This window comes from Bos taurus, chromosome 16 (assembly GCF_002263795.3).
Source record: "Bos taurus isolate L1 Dominette 01449 registration number 42190680 breed Hereford chromosome 16, ARS-UCD2.0, whole genome shotgun sequence".
NCBI classification, from domain to species: domain Eukaryota; kingdom Metazoa; phylum Chordata; class Mammalia; order Artiodactyla; family Bovidae; genus Bos; species Bos taurus.
The window spans coordinates 3,409,022-3,424,361 of NC_037343.1; the positions used below are offsets into that span (position 1 = coordinate 3,409,022).

At 60.7% G+C, this 15,340-nt stretch overlaps 1 protein-coding gene across 5 annotated transcripts in view; it reads right to left on the reverse strand.

Moving 5' to 3' along the window:
* Positions 1-748: 748 nt before the first annotated feature.
* The window catches only part of SLC45A3 (solute carrier family 45 member 3), a 58,701-nt gene continuing 44,109 nt past the window's right edge, over positions 749-15,340 (reverse strand). For all 5 annotated transcript variants that reach the window (XM_010813048.3, XM_024976656.1, XM_024976658.2 and 2 more), the window contains 4 exons: positions 7,497-7,891; positions 5,853-6,635; positions 4,717-4,982; positions 749-2,488 (listed from right to left, as the gene is read on the reverse strand). In XM_010813048.3, coding sequence (XP_010811350.1) covers positions 2,057-2,488; positions 4,717-4,982; positions 5,853-6,635; positions 7,497-7,668 — 1,653 coding nt within the window. In that variant the 5' untranslated portion in view covers positions 7,669-7,891 and the 3' untranslated portion in view covers positions 749-2,056. The remainder of the gene's footprint in view (positions 2,489-4,716; positions 4,983-5,852; positions 6,636-7,496; positions 7,892-15,340) is intronic.

Consider the following 15,340-nt stretch of genomic DNA (forward strand, 5'->3'; position numbering starts at 1 on the left):
AGAAGTGGATGACAGAGGATGAGATGGCTGGACAGCATCACAGACTTGATGGACGTGAGTCTGAGTGAACTCCGGGAGTTGGTGATGGACAGGGAGGCCTGGCGTGCTGCGATTCATGGGGTCGTGAAGAGTCAGACACGACTGAGCGAATGAACTGAACTGAACTGAATCTCTAATCCTGAACTTAAACAGGCAATATCAATAGAAACTCACCACGTATTGACATTAAACATTTTTTCCCCTAGTTTTGTCCACAGAAAAGACCTAATACCAACAATCAACCTAAAAATAAGCACTCCCAATGCCAATATTATGGTTGCTGTGGAAAAAAACCTTTTTCCACAGAAATCAATCAGATGCCCTTAGAGAAAATAGCTCATTTCAGATCTATGGCAAGAAATACACAAGGTGAGCCGGGACATCTGTTAATGCCAGAAAGCAAAGCAGCTTTCAAAGACCATTAAGGTTGCCAGGTGCGTCCTCTTGCTGAGGCTGATAACGGGCGCTTGCTCGTCTTCTTGGCCTCACTGTGAGCCCTGTGATAAGGAAAATGCGCCCCCTCCCTGTGCCTTACTCCCCTTCCCCCTAGAGGGTTTCCCCAGTCCTCAGGCAGCACAACCCAACAGGCAGAAGACAGATGAGTGCTGGTCTATGGCTCCACCTGCTGGTGGTGCTGGGACCTGCCGCTGCCCAGACCGGGTCTTGACAGGGGCTGGTCTTTCCCCCTCAGAAAAGACACAAAGACCAATGAAACATAGGAGTAGGCTTTAATTTCATCACCATAAACATTATACTCTGATTGCTCACATACAGCATAAAATATTTACTCCGCTAAATAAATAAGACGTGACATTATTACAAACGGCACTTAAACCCCCAGAGAGATAAGACCTCCTTAGCCCAGGCAGGGGGTGCTCCTGAGTTTCTGCGCTAGAGTTCTTAAGCACAGATATGCCCTGGGGGCTGAGACGGATAGAGGCTCAAGGAGCCACACTTTGTGCTTCTGGTCCCAAAACAGCCCCAAGGAGGGGGCTGTGGAGCGGGGGAGGAAAGGTGGGCTTGGAGGCCTAGTCCCAGTCCTAGGCCCCCCTAGGCTGGGGGTTTGGGGGCTGGCAGGATCATGGGGTGGGGGGTGCTAGGGAGGCTGCTGAGACCTGGAGCCCCACCCTTCACATTCCCCAGCCCTCCCCACCTCGGGTACCAGGAGCTGGGATATCAGTTGGGGTGAGTGGAGTTTGCAAGGTCAAGGTTAGGCAGTTTGGGGGCCAGACCAATCCCTCCAGGAGAAGGAGATTCTGGCAACCCTCAACCCAATAACCAACCATCTCAGGGGACCTAGTCACCGAGGATCTCATCCTACCCAACTCCTAGACACCTTGATTCTCCTTCTACTTAAAATAAGTTAAATATTTAAAGACCAGGGTCCCTGTGATGGCACCACAGGGGCCAACAAGCAAAGTCCTAAGTGTAGGAGAGGGGGAATAGCAGAAAGGGGGTGCTGGAGGGCGGGGCGGCTTGCCTTCACCACTCAGGATCGTGCTCCCCCCAAGTCCTTTTCGTACTTGCAAATCCTGCAGAGTCTCACAGCAGAAACTCCCACGCAGGAGCGATGATGGGAGAACCTACAGGATAAAGGCCCTTGATGCCAGAACAGGTGGTTGCATTTACTCAAATTTGGGATTTACCCCAATCCCTTCACTGGGTGTATCTTGACCAGGACACTAACTGTCCACCTTGAGCCTGGGTGATCCCTGGGCAGAGTCCTGCATTCCAGTGCGTGGACTTACTTAAATGCCCTGCCCTTCTCGCCTTGAAGAAGTCCAGACTGAAGCCTTCTGAAGAGCTACCAAGCCAGCCGGCCCAAGACTGGCTTAGGGCTGGGAGGGAAAGAGGTGGGAGGGAAGAAGCACCTCGCTGCCACCAGGAGGCAGCGGAGAGCCACACCAACCACTTTGGCAGCAGCAGAAAGGGCAAGGCCAACCCCGGCCCCAGGAGGCTGAGCAGGGAGAGCCGGACCGGGAGGCAGGCCCTCCGCCCTCCATGCCTGGCGAGCACCCTACACAGAGTATTTGGCCAAATCACTCTTGTCAAATACTACCTGCGTGACAAAGTAAATGGCAACCAGACCCAGGCCTGCCGCCGAGACCATGTAGGCAGTGACGGACTGGCTGAGCTGAACGATGAAGCCCATAAACAGAGACGGGGCCACCTGAGACAGCAGGAAGGCGCTGTCCAGAATGGCCAGGTCTAGGCAGATGCCTCGGCCCGGGATTGCCCTGGCCTCCGGTGGCTCAGCCACCGCGGTGCGCACGGAGCCCTCGCAGGCGGAGGCCCCGCAGAGAGCGGGCGGGGCTGCCAGCAGGCCGCCAGGCCCCCCGTGTCCGTGGGGGAAGGGGGATGCAGCCTTGGGGCCCGGCAAGAAGCTGGTCATCACGCCGTCCTCGCCGGCACCGCCTCCGTCGTCTCCTCTGTACTTGGGCAGGAAAACCTGGGGGAGGGGAGGGGGACACACCAGGACAGGTCAGCACCCAGACACGGGGTCCCCCAGCTGTGAGAACCGGCCCAGGCCTTCAACTCAGGGCCGAGAGGAAGCCAGCAAAGGGCCTCAATGAAAATCGGGAGCAGGGCAGAAAACTGGGCAGACCCCGGCGTGGTCTGCGTCTCCTGCGAGGAGTCTCCTCGGGAGTGGGGGCCGGGGGCCCGGAAGGGGACCCCTGAAACCACATGTCGAGGTCTCTTCCAGCCTCTCCTCAAATCAGCATGGCAGATGCACTCAGTACTACCAGTTCGGAGGGGAACAGAACCCCAAGGTAAAAGGAAAGACAGGAGAAGGAAGACAGGCGGGCAGAGAGACACGGCGGAGCGGAGGAACACAGGTGAGGTCCCCGCCGCCCGAACCGCACGCTCCTTCCCGGCCTCCTCCTCCCGGCCCCTGCCACCTGCCACCGGAAACCGTCGACCCCCACACAGAGAAGTGCCCGCTGCGGGGCCTAGGCCCAGGCTGCAGCTGTTGCCCTCCTGTGAGGTCTGTGGCCCCAGCCTGGGCCAGGCAGGGTCCTCAGACTCAGCCTGGAGAAGAGAGGAACACCCGTCCTGGCTCCCGTGGCCTGGATGTGCTCCTGTGGGAGCCGTCCTGTCCGTCTCACCGTCTGCCGGGGACAAGCACGGCCTGCCCCTGCCCTGCCTGGGATGCCCCAGAGCCTCCCATCTGAGGACAAGGCCCGTCTGACAGCCGTCCCAGGGCCCACGCGTGCCTGGAACACCGCGTTCTCAGGGTCGGCTGCATCAGAGCCGGGAGACCGCGGCGGAGCTCTAGCCAAGGCTCGTGTGCTGCCAGGAAGCGGAGGAGGCGGGCAGGCAGCACGGGGCCAACGGTGCCCGGGACCCTGCCCCAGCCGGCCGCCCTGCCCTGGGGACAGACGTGCTCCCCAGTCTAGGGGAAGACCAACCCCAGCACATTTCCTGGCACGTGTCCAAGGCTGGCCCCTGGACGCCAGCCTGAGCCCCCAGTCAGCGCAGGAGAGACTGGAGGCTGATAAAGGTCATCAGGGCACCCACAGGGGCCGCGGGGGTCAGGTTCCCCCACCCACACCCACCCCTGCAGCTACCGATTGGGTTAACACGCCCCCCAGCTAGGTGTTTCCTCACCCGTGGCCTGCAAGGGGCAGAACAGGTCTCCCCTGCAGTTTGGAAGCCCTACGACAGCAGGCTGAGTCTCTTTTTTCTTGGGACACCCCTGGACAGAACTCTGCAACAGGGCTGCAGCTCAGTGAGGCTAGTGGAGGCCACAGAGGTGACCACACAGCCTGGCTCAGAAGGTTCCCACAGGAGGAGGCTCCTGGAGGGGCTGCTTGCTGCTAAGTCGCTTCAGTCCTGTCCGACTCTGTTCGACCCCATAGAGGGCAGCCCACCAGGCTCCCCCATCCCTGGGATTCTCCAGGCAAGAACACTGGAGTGGGTTGCCATTTCCTTCTCCAATGCAGGAAAGTGAAAAGTGAAAGTGAAGTCGCTCAGTCGTGCCCGACTCTTCGTGACCCCATGGACTGCAGCCTATCAGGCTCCTCTGTCCATGGGATTTTCCAGGCAAGAGTACTGGAGTGGGGTGCCATCGCCACTGCTTAGAGGGGGGCTAAGCAGGGAGGAGGTCCCCCGACTTACACAGTGCCCAGGCGAGCGGTGGCAGGGGCCTCAGGCTCTGAGAGATCCACCGTGGGGGTGGGGGAAGCGGACGAGGCAAAGGAGGGAGGCAGGAAAAGGAAGATAAACTGAAAGAGGGGAGGGAGGAGTCGGGAGCCTTCCCCGTCTGAGACCAGAGCAAGGTCAGTAACCAGGTCTCTCCCTGGACAAGGCCCACGCCAGGCCTTTCCCACTCACAGGCTGCGGAAGCTAGGTGCCCCAAAGGTCATCTGATCCAGCCCCCTGCTTCTGCACAGAACACTGCAACCCAGACTGAGGACTTTGACTAGCCTGCTTCTTCAGGATTTCCAGAGGATTTCACATTTCCTGCAATCATCCACTTGAAGGGCTTTATAATCCTGACATCAGGATGTCATTCCCAGAATCTTATCTACACCCTCCTTCCGCAGCCCAGGTCTCTGGCCCTGGGACCACAACAGGCTTCCTCTCCCGTCAAAGAATTCCTCCTCCAGCTTCTCTGGCCAGACCCTGGCTCCAGACTGCTAGGTCAGCCCTCCCTCCCCCGGCTCCGCTGAGTACCTGCTTCTCGCGGTGGTAGAGGGAGGCGAGCGTATAGGGCAGGATCTGCAGGGCAGAGAAGGTGACGCCGGTGAGGGCAGCCGAGGCGGTCACCACCGCCACGCTGCGGGACAGGCACGTGGCGCCAGCCGCCACAGGGAAGGCCACCACGCTGGCTAGGTAGACTGCCCGGGTGCCGAACCGCTGCACCAGCCGGTCCATGACCAGGGAGAAGAGCAGGGAGATGGCGCACTGCAGGAACAGCCCCAGGCTGCCCATCCGGACCCCTGGGGGTGGAGGGGGAAAGGCCATGAGAGGGGGTGGGGACAGTGCTCAGCACAGGGCGCAGGGCACTCGGAACCAGGAGCACCGGTCTCTGAGCCCATCCGGACCCTGAGCCCATCCTGACCCCTGGGGTGGAGGGGGAGAGGCCATGAGATGGGGCTGGGAAGAGGGTTCAGCACAGGGCGCAGGGCACTCGGAACCAGGAGCACCAGTCCCTGAGCCCATCCGGACCTCTGGGGGTGGAGGGGGAAAGGCCATGAGACGTAGTTGGGAGAGGGCTCAGCACAGGGGCACAGGGCACTCGGAACCAGGAGCATTGGTCCCTGCTGCCCAAGACCCGCTATTGCCAGACCCGCACCCAGCACCCCGCACCCACCCCAAGCAGCAGGAGTCTAGATTAGGGAAAGTGATCACAGCCACTGGCCAAGGGCCAAGGAAGCCGTTCTGAGGGCTCAGAGCACTCAGCTTCCAGGAGGGGGCCAAGACAGCCCCGCCAGAGCCTCCAAAGGAAGAGTTTGGGACACCTGAGCTGCAAGGCGTGGCCACGGCAGCGGCGGAGCAGAGGGCACACAGAACGTGGGGCCAGGCAGACCTCGGCCCGGCCTCCGGACCTGAAATAAGCTCAGCCTCTCCATCCGCCAGGTTGGGGCAATGACTGATCAAAACTTGACAAACAGCCCGAGGCTCTGCTGAGGTTGCAGCCAACCTGCTGCTCTTCTCCCTCAGCAACTGCATATGCAGCCTGCACGCTGGCCCATTTTCCAGGTGGGGAAATCGGGGCCCAGACGCCAGGCTGTGGGCGTCTCCCCATGCCCGAACATCCATTGGAGGGCAGCTCCCACAGCAGCCCCCCGGGACAGCCAAGGCCTTACCTTCATCATAGTGTCTGCGGGCCTCCGTGCCTGGCTCAGCCCCGGGCACGCCCTGGTACAGCCCCTCACCCACGAAGTCTGTGTAAAATAACGTGAACGTCATGAATGCCATCCAGCTGCACAGCTCCGCCACAAAGAGCCGGCGCAGGGCGCGGGGCGTGCGGCAACAGAGCCGGCGCAGCCAAGGACAGAGGGCACCCAGGCTCCGCAGGGCCAGGCGGGCGCGGCCTGGGCAGCAGGGCGGCACCGAGGGGGCGGAGAGCCCTTCTGCAGGCTCGGCTGGGCCCAGGGCTGCCTCCTCGGCCACAAATGCCGTGGCTGCCACGCAGGTGAGGAAGATGAGAGCAAGCAGCCCAAAGAGGCACTCCTCCTGGGTGCCCAGGTAGGGCGCCAGGGCGCTGGCGTCCCAGTCGATGGCGGGCAGGAGGTAGCCCAGGCAGCCCCCGAGGCCGATCATGAAGGCGTAGACGGAGAAGGCCTGGCGACAGTGGTCCGGGTCCCGGAAGAGGTCAGAGAGCAGGGCCTCCAGGGGTGTGAAGCACAGCTGGCCGCAGAAGGCCAGCAGCCCCACGCCTAGGATCAGCAGCGCCAGCTCCAGCGGCCTGGCGTCCGGGCACAGCAGCCCCGCCAGCCAGCTGGCCCTCGGGATGAGGAAGAGGCTCAGCAGGACGCCCAGGGACAGGGCCCAGATGAAGGGTCTCCGGCGGCCGTAGCGCCCGCGCCAGTGGTCACTGGCCGAGCCAAGCAACGGGACAGAGAACAAACCCAGCACCGGACCGATGCCTGCAAGAAGGGCGAGGAGTGTGAGCGAAAGGCCAGGGCTCAGAAGGGGCGGGGGACGGGGACCAACCTCCTCGAGAAGGAGGGACGCGGCGACGACATCGCATGCAGGGCCCACTCCGCACTGGTGCTGTGCTAACCACTTCACCAGACCCCGACGCATGCCTCACAACTGGGATCACTAACGCCCCATGTTAAGACTGAGGCATGAAGCAGCCGGTCAGTGATAAATTGCACGGGCACGGAGCCAGGGAGGGCGGGAGGCAGGGTTTCAACAGGCAGGCTGACCCCGACCCTGCCATCCCGACAGACCCCTCTTCCTGGGAGTGAAGGAAGTGACCGTTTGCTTGGTCACCACCAAACGATGGTGCCCATTCGCCTTCTGTGGCTTTCGCAGAATTCGTCTGCAGCCAGGAGCCCAGCCCCTGCCCTAGGGGCCAGAAAGAGCCCTTGCTGGTTGTGGGGGGAACCCCAACCCAATTTATCCATAGCTAAGTTAGCAGTACAGCTGGGCTAAGTCACCTAATCTCTCATTAGCCTCCACTGTCTTCTCTCTGAAATGGGTAACCTCAAAGCGTTACTGCAGGAGTTGGATGAGGCCACAGGTCTGAATTGCAAAGGGCAGTTTCTCCACGTCTCAGGGGGCTGTACATGTGTAGGGGCCTGGGACACAGAGGTAACCAGGGAACGGCCCTGTCCTCCTCTTTCTCTCGGAGCCCCTCGGCGCAGGGTCAGCCCTCTGCTCAGCAGCACTGACCCCCTGGCTAAGGGGCAGCAGGCACCTTCTGGGTAGAGGCGCTGGTGCCTTCCTTTCCTGGGAGGCCTGTCTCTGGAGCAGGAGGGGAAGAGGATGCGGTGACTCACCCAGCACCATGGTCATGAACTTCTCTTCCACCCCCACTTCCAGCAGCAGGGGTGGCACGTAGGTGATGCCCGCCGCCAGGCACACCTCCAGGCCGAAGGTCAGCAGGTTGACCAGCAGGAGCTGGGCCTTCCGATGCCTCAGCAGGCGGCCTGCCCACAGCCTCTGGACCATGCTGGACCGGGCAAGTGGGGCTCTGGCCCGCTCACACGCTCCAGAATGGCTCCGTCTCCGCCTTGCTGCAGACGCCGAGGCCTCTCCTGGCTGCCACCGACCGCCGAGGACTCAGCCAGAAACCCACTCCTGCAGGCCCACTGTGCAGGTCTGGTTTCTCAGCCATGCTAACCGCCTGTCATCGTGGGGGGCCTCGGCAGGGTACAGATGTCAACACTCGATCCTAAAAGGGCAGGGACAGTCACAAACACAGAGCATTAAGTTCCGGGAACCTAAGCTCTAGGATTCACTCTGAACTCTGAATCTGGTTCACTCCCGGGCTGATGGCGTGGCCCTGACACCCAGGAGCCACCCCCTATTGTGCAGGCAGGAAGTGCATGTTCATATTAGCTTAAGGTTGACCTAATTAATAAGGTAAATATGATATTTAAACCTCAGTACACTCCAGAGGCTACTAGATGTTAGTAATTCTCTGTTTTGAAATCTTTGCAACTTCCCTTGTTTCCTAGTATAGAAGGGAGGGGGAAAAAAAAAGTCAAACCAGCTGAATTCCCAGTTCCCCAGGCACTGTTATCAAGGTGCCCCTGGAGACCCTCTGCGAGGCCCGGTTTGTTTTTCTCTCTCCACTTGCCAAAGCTGGGCTGTTCAATTCCCCTTTGTTAAGAGTCACACTTCCTATTTCACATTGCCTGGCCACAAGCCGAGCTGCACCAAACTACCACCCCAAGGAGGAGGACAAGGGGAAGAGAAAAGGCTGTGGTTTCTTGGGTTGGGTTTGAGCCTGTCATTGAAACCATTTGAAAAGCACTCCCCTGGAAGAACCTCGGCCTGAAAATCCCTCTTGAGTTTCTCTCCATGCTCAGTGGCCATGGGGAAGAAGCACTCCCATGTGAGCTGCCCAACTATCAGGGGACTGGGGGGCTGCTCCCAGGTCCCAGCCTCACCACCTGGCAGCCACTGTGATGATGCCAGTGACCCCGGGGCGGGTCCCCTCTTGGCCCAGAAATCCCCGCAGCCCTTTCCGTTGGGCCTTCTGCTCAGAGATCCCAGCAGGGAAGTACCCACCCTGGTCCCCAGCCCCTCGGGCAGTGGGCCTCTAGGTCTTGCTTCCCGACCACTGCACCCACTTCAGTCCATTCTGTTTACAAGTGACCATAGAAGAGGAAAACCAAGTCAGCTGCACAGAGAAGGCAGAGAGGGGAGCCCTGGTCCCCTAACCTGTCATCATCCCGTGGTGGGTAGACAGGTGGACAGAGAGCCTCAGGCCACTCGTGGCTGGAGCCTGGAGTGCCTTCTCCAGTCTCACTGACTCAGCGCCACAAACGCTGCTGAAAAGCACTACTGCAGTGCAAGGTTCACGGCCGAGAGCCTGGCTCCAGCCCCTGTCCCCACCGAGCGCATTCCCGGAGCACCGTGCCCTCTTCCGATCTCAGCGTCTGCTTCCTTATCTAACACCACGAAGCCCCACAGGGCCTGTGCATTACAAAGCATGCTGCAGGTGCTGTCTGCGCTGCGCCACAAAGAAATCAGACGCGGTCAGTGCTGGCTAAGAAGTGTCCATCCCGTAACTGCCTGCTGGGGTTGTGCAACTTGTAGCCCAGGAAGAAAGGGACTTCACACGAGGCTGGACAACCAGCAGCCTCCTCCTCCAAGAGCCACTCAGACCCAGACCATCCACTTTGGAAAGAGACACGGACTGCTATGGGGATGGCATGGGAGAAACGTGAAACACGGACCCATGTGGTCGCCAGAGTGGGTTGGGGGACCAGAAAGCACCCTTAGCTGGGGGCTGTGGGTTCCGCTCGAGTTCTCCCCAGTCCCTGCACTGCCATGGCAACCCCAGGAGGAAAGCGGGGGGCCATGGAGACCAGGGGGCAGTGCTGTCTGACCTGGAGGGAAGGGTTCTGGGTCTAAAGGCTTCCAGCCCCTTCCATTCCCCACCCTGGGGACTCCCCTGCCCTGGGCTTTAAGGGACCAGGTCCTCCCTGAGCAAACAGAGACTTTATCAGACCCGGCCTCACCCACATCCGGCACCCATTCCCAAACCCTGGTTTGCCCCGGTTGTTTAGAATAAATTGCAGCTCTCCAGCAACCATCAAGCAACCCCCCTGCCTCCCTCCCTCCTTCGGTTCAGCTCCCCACAGCCAGGACTGAGGAGGACGAAATCCTTCCCATGCCCGGCTCCTCTCTCCACCCTCAGGAGGCAATCCTTCCCATGCCTGGCTCCTCTCTCCACCCTCCAGAGGCAATCCTTCCCATGCCTGGCTCATCTTTCCACCCTCTGGAGGCGCTGTGCCCAGGACCAGGGCCTGGGCCAGCTGAGGGATTCCTGGGGAGGAGGTGGGCACCCAGCCCTGCTGCTTCTGCACTCAGGGTGCTGAGCGTGGCCTCCCTCTCTTGGGCACCCCTGCCACCCCAGACTCTCCCCAGCCTGGAACTGCCCAAGAGACGCCCAAGCCCATGAGAACACCCTCCCTTCCAAAGCCCTTCTTTCTTTTCCTTACCGTTCCCCAGTGCCCCAGCCTCCCGTTTGACCCCCACCTCAGCCCTCAGGAGGAGGAAGCTAGAGGAGGACTCCCATCTCAGCCCTCAGGAGGAGGAAGCTAGAGGAGGACTCCCATCTCAGCCCTCAGGAGGAGGAAGCTAGAGGAGGACTCCCATCTCAGCCCTCAGGAGGAGGAAGCTAGAGGAGGACTCCCATCTCAGCCCTCAGGAGGAGGAAGCTAGAGGAGGACTCCCACAGCACCAACTCTAGTCACCAGTGGTCCTCCCGGAGCCTTCTAGACACAGAGGAGCCCAGGGCCCAGGCTCGGACAGGCAGTCTGTCACCACCTTCCTGCCTCCAGCTCCCATCTGCATCCCAGGGAACACCTCTCCCTAAAGCTTGAAAGTGACGACTCCCGATGGGTCCCCCTGCTTTCAGAGCCCCCTGCGTCCTCAGGGACACAGGCAGGGCAGCAGGGTCCACTCCACGCCTCCACCCTCCACCCTCCAGCCTCAGAGACGCTTCTGACTCATCCTCCTCCCCACGGCTCCTGGAGCCCACCCAGAGGAGCTCACCTGGTGGGGAGGGGGCGGGAAGACGAGGGAAAGGGGGCTGACCCTGTGCACAGGAACGGAAGACCTCTAGGAGAACAAGTCCCTCTCGAGGTCCAACTGTTTCCCCCCTTCCTTCCAGATCCTGGATGACAGGACAGCAAGGAAGCTGAAGGAACCCCAAGACTTCTGGAAAGCTTTAGGGACCTCTGCCTCAGAGCTCAAGCCTTTTAGATGGAGGGTGAACCTGCATTTTACCTGCCCAGCTCCAGATACCCAAACACTCCGGGTGCCACACTCCCAGAGCGGGCTATAGGCACCAATGCAGCTTTCCAGCACCCACTCTAGCAGAGAAGGAGCCTGGGAAACGTTTATCTAAAGAACAACTCACGGACAGCAGCCTGGGGTGGGAGGTGGAAGGGACAGGCAGGACCTAAGTGCTGCCCCCACGCCCAGACACCCCAAGGAGACTCCAGCATGACCCCCAGAGGGCGGCTCCTAAGGGCTCAGCCAGGGGTTTGAGCGGATGGCAGAAGGTCCTGGGCTGGAGGGCACCCCTGTCTCCCTGGCCCCTCTCAGGTTAGGCCTCAGCAGGGAGTACGGAAGTGCAACTGAGCAACAGGAGCGAAACTTGGCCTGAACTTTCTCTCCAAAACTCAGAGGGCTGGAGGAGGCTGATGGGGGGGTGTGGGAAGGCCCCTCCAGGAAGGGAGTGTGGAGGGACGCATAAAGAGGCCTCTGAGGCCATTCAAAGGGGCTCCTGCCACCCCTCCGGCGAGGTGGGGCTGGGGTAGCAGGCGGCCCCCGCGGACGACAGAGGCCGAGGGAGTGGGCTGGGGGCGGCATCTCTGTGGCCTCTTTATGCAGGCCGGTGCCCCCACATCGCCCAGGCATCAAAGGGCCCCAGCCCCGGCCTGACCCCGAGCCCCCCCGCGACGCGCGGTCTGTGTGAGCCCGCCATCTTTCTCACGAGGCCAAGGAGCCCCTCCCTGCAGAGAAGGAAACGGGGAGGAGGCAGGGTTAGGGTTAGACTCAGCAGTAGAAAGGGGTCGGGTCACCCCGGGCCAGGCTCCCTAATGCCCCCCAGCCCAGGCCGGGGCTGCAGGTGCAAAGGATCCCACAGGTAGAGGCCCCGAGACTGCACAGGACGAGGTACCCGGTTTCCTCCACACCAGACTGGACCCCAGAGCCACACCCCACATTGCTGTCTCTCAGATCCTCTAGGGTCGTGGGCAGGGAATAGCTCTGGAAGCTCACCAAAACCTCTTGGGGGGGGCGGGGTCACCCAGCCCCTTGCCTCAGACCCAGGGGGCCAGTACCTTTGGTCCTACCTCGTAACACCTAGCCCCCTGCACCCCCAAAATGAGCTCTTCACAGGAGCCTTAGGACACCCCAGAAAGCCTGTGCTGGCCAGACAGGAGATGGGAGATGAACATGCTTGAGAGGTGGCGAGCTTTCCACCATGACAAACCTCTCTGCCTGGGCCGCTGGGCTGTGGGAATTCCTCCTGTCTGGGCAGCGAGGGAGAAGGGGACGCGGGAGGAGCCTCCATGCAGCTCCCACGCCTTCCAGCCCACGTCAGCCTGCATTCTCCAGGCTCAAGTGTACTTCCAAAGAAGCAAGGGTCTGCTCCCCAACCCCGACCCGACCACCGGCAACAGCTATCTGCATAAGAAGCCAGGGCCCACGACCCCCTAGGCTCCCCAGGACGTGCCGGAGCCCCACTCGGAATGCAGCCGCAGAGCGGGAGGCCCAGGGCTGCGGCCGCGGCAGAGAGAAGGCCCTCCCCCACCTCCTGCAGCCCAGCCCCGGCCTCCCCCGGGCCCAGGGCCGGGGATTTAGCGTCCGCCCTGCTGCGCCGCCTTTTCTTCGCTCGGACGGGAAGCCTTCTGCTTAGCAGCTTGTCAGAGCGAGCGCGGGGCTGCGAGCCGGGACACAAAGGGGGATTAGGGAGAGACCTCTCGGCCGCAGAGTAATCCGTCAAACTCCCCCTCGGCTGCCGCCCCGGCCCCTGCCCGCTCGGGCCCCTTCCAGCTGCTGCGGCCCTCTCCCCGCCCAGCCCCTGAGCCCCGCCACGCTGGGAGGCAGAGACCCCCAGTCCCCGGGCTGGGGGTGGGGGGCGGCCGCAGACACTGGGAAAAGGGCAGCGGCTCCCTCCCCCCACTCCCCCCGACGTGTGAAAACCCAACAGGTGGCAGCGCGCGGAGGGAAGCCGCTTTTGTTGCCTGAGAGCCCCAGACCCGGCTCTGAGACACACAAGTGCCTGGGGAGGCCGGGGGGAGGGGAGGGGAGGGGAAGGGACCCGGGGCCCAGAGCCCGCCCACCTCCCCCGGCCAATGCAGCCACGGGGCGGCGGGGCCTGCCGACCCTCACCTGGGCCCGCCTAGGCCGAGCGCGCCTCCCAGAGTCACCTGGCAACCCCATGGGGACGGTCAAAACGGACACACACCTAACGCCAGGCACCCGGCCTCCGGATCAGACGCCCCTCCTGCAAACAGCAGCGACCCAAGGTCCCTCGGGACCACTTTGACCCAGTGCGGTCCGGATGGAGACAGTCAGTCAACTGGCAGCTCTCTCAACCCAGACATCCCAGTGGGTTCTCCAGGGTGGCCAAGGTTCGACAATCAGCCTGACCTGGGTTCGCCTGCCAGCTCCGCACCTCACTGTAACTATGGGACTTGTTCACTGCCCTCCCTAAGCCTCAGTTTCCTCATCTGCAATGACCAACAGCAGCTAACACTGAGGTCTACCACATGCCAGGGGCCCTTCCAAGCGTTTGAGTCTTCCAACTGGCTTGATGAGACAGTTGCAATGAGTGCACCCACTTGACAGGTGAGGAAGCTTAGATGAATACCACCAACGTCTCTCACCGTGTGTGAGAGCAAGGACCTGCAAATTCATGCAGCACTGGGCCTCCTCGTGGAGAAACGTGGGAGGGGGTCTCTCATTCCCAACAGGAGCAGCAGAGGTCGCAAGGGGACCAGCTCTGCGTCGGCTTCCACCCCCCTCGCCCACGTGGCTCCTGCAGGGGCCCCCAAAGGCACAAAGAATGCCAGGAATGTAAATGCCTCCCCAGGTGCTGGCCCCAGCAGGTGAGGAGAGGTCACTGGGCAGACGCGCCTGTGCTGGAGGCTGCGAAGGGAAATGGAGGCTGGGGTAGACATTTCCAGTTAGGGGACAGTGTGGTTCCCAGCCACGGAAAATCATCACAGTGGCCGACACTTGCTGACTGTTCAGGAGGTTGTCTGCATGTACCTGATGTATCTTCTCCAGTTCATACCATTTGCACAATCCCACAAAGTATTTGACATTCCTATTTCACAAGGATGAAAGGGGAGGTTCAGAGAAATACACGCCCAGGCTGCACAGGTAAAAAACGGTTGAACGGAAAGTTCAAACTGTTCCTGAATTCTAGAAAGTGCTCTGAACTAGGAGCCTGGACAGTGTAGTTCAGTTTCAGCAACTTTCACAGCTGTGTATCCTGAAATACCTCTCTGGGACTGTTTCCACACTGTAAAATGAGTGCTAGTCTAGATGCTGTCTCAAGTTCTTTACAACTGTACGGCGATGTGATCTCACACCTGCCCCCTGGCCCCAGGTGGGGTGCTCACCATGGACGGTGCCCACCAACAATGTCGCATGGCACTGGCCGGGCAGTCCTAGTCCTCCACCACCGAGAGCCAAGAGGAACCAGGTGGAAAAGGGTTCACCAGCTACACTTACCCTATCCTTTACCTGCCTACACAGTGCTCAAGTACATAGAGTGCCAAGGGTCAGCGGTCACCTGAAACTGATCCGAGTAACCCACCCATCTGGGGGCAGAACTGACCTCTCCCCTACTCCCTCCCAGAGCTGGACTCTGTTCCTGGCAGAGTAGCTAAATTCTTTCTCAACTTGGGCCACAATGAACACTTCCCTACAAGGCGGGGGTAGTGGTACACAAAGAACCCCTTGGCCCGGGGTGGGGGAGAGGAACACAGGAGAAGGGCGAGCGGCACATTCAGGCCGCTGGGGAGTCCCCTCCCCCTGCTCCCTACAGCCCTGCAAAGTGAAACCTGACCAGCCTCTCTTGCAGCAAACTCGAACTCGCACTTTGCCAGCCAGCCAGACCAGGCGGCTCTCCCCAGCCATACACATCCTTGTCCCCCCACCCCCACCCCCGAGCTTGACCTCCCTCAGAAGGTGACAGATACAGGAAAGAGACCAGGGCATGGAGGTCTGGGCAGACCTACTAAGGAGCAGAGAGCCCTGGGCCCGGGAGTTAGACCATGGTGCTGGTCCCACCCCTGGATCTCAAGTTCAATGGTCTCTGAGGCCCTTTCAGCCCTGATGCTGAAGCTGAAACTCCAATACTTTGGCCACCTGATGCGAAGAGCTGACTCATTTGTAAAGACCCTGATGCTGGGAAAGATTGAGGGCAGGAGGAGAAGGGGACGACAGAGGATGAGATAGCTGGATGCTATTTGCTAACTCAAGTATGCTTGGGACGAGGGAGGCGGGGGCATAATGGAAAGCACTGGGGAAGGGGGTCTGTCTCTGACTGACTGCTGGAGTTTGGGTAAACTCCGGGAGCTGGTGATGGACAGGGAGGCCTGGCATGCTGCGGTCCATGGGGTCGCAAAGAGTCGGACACGAC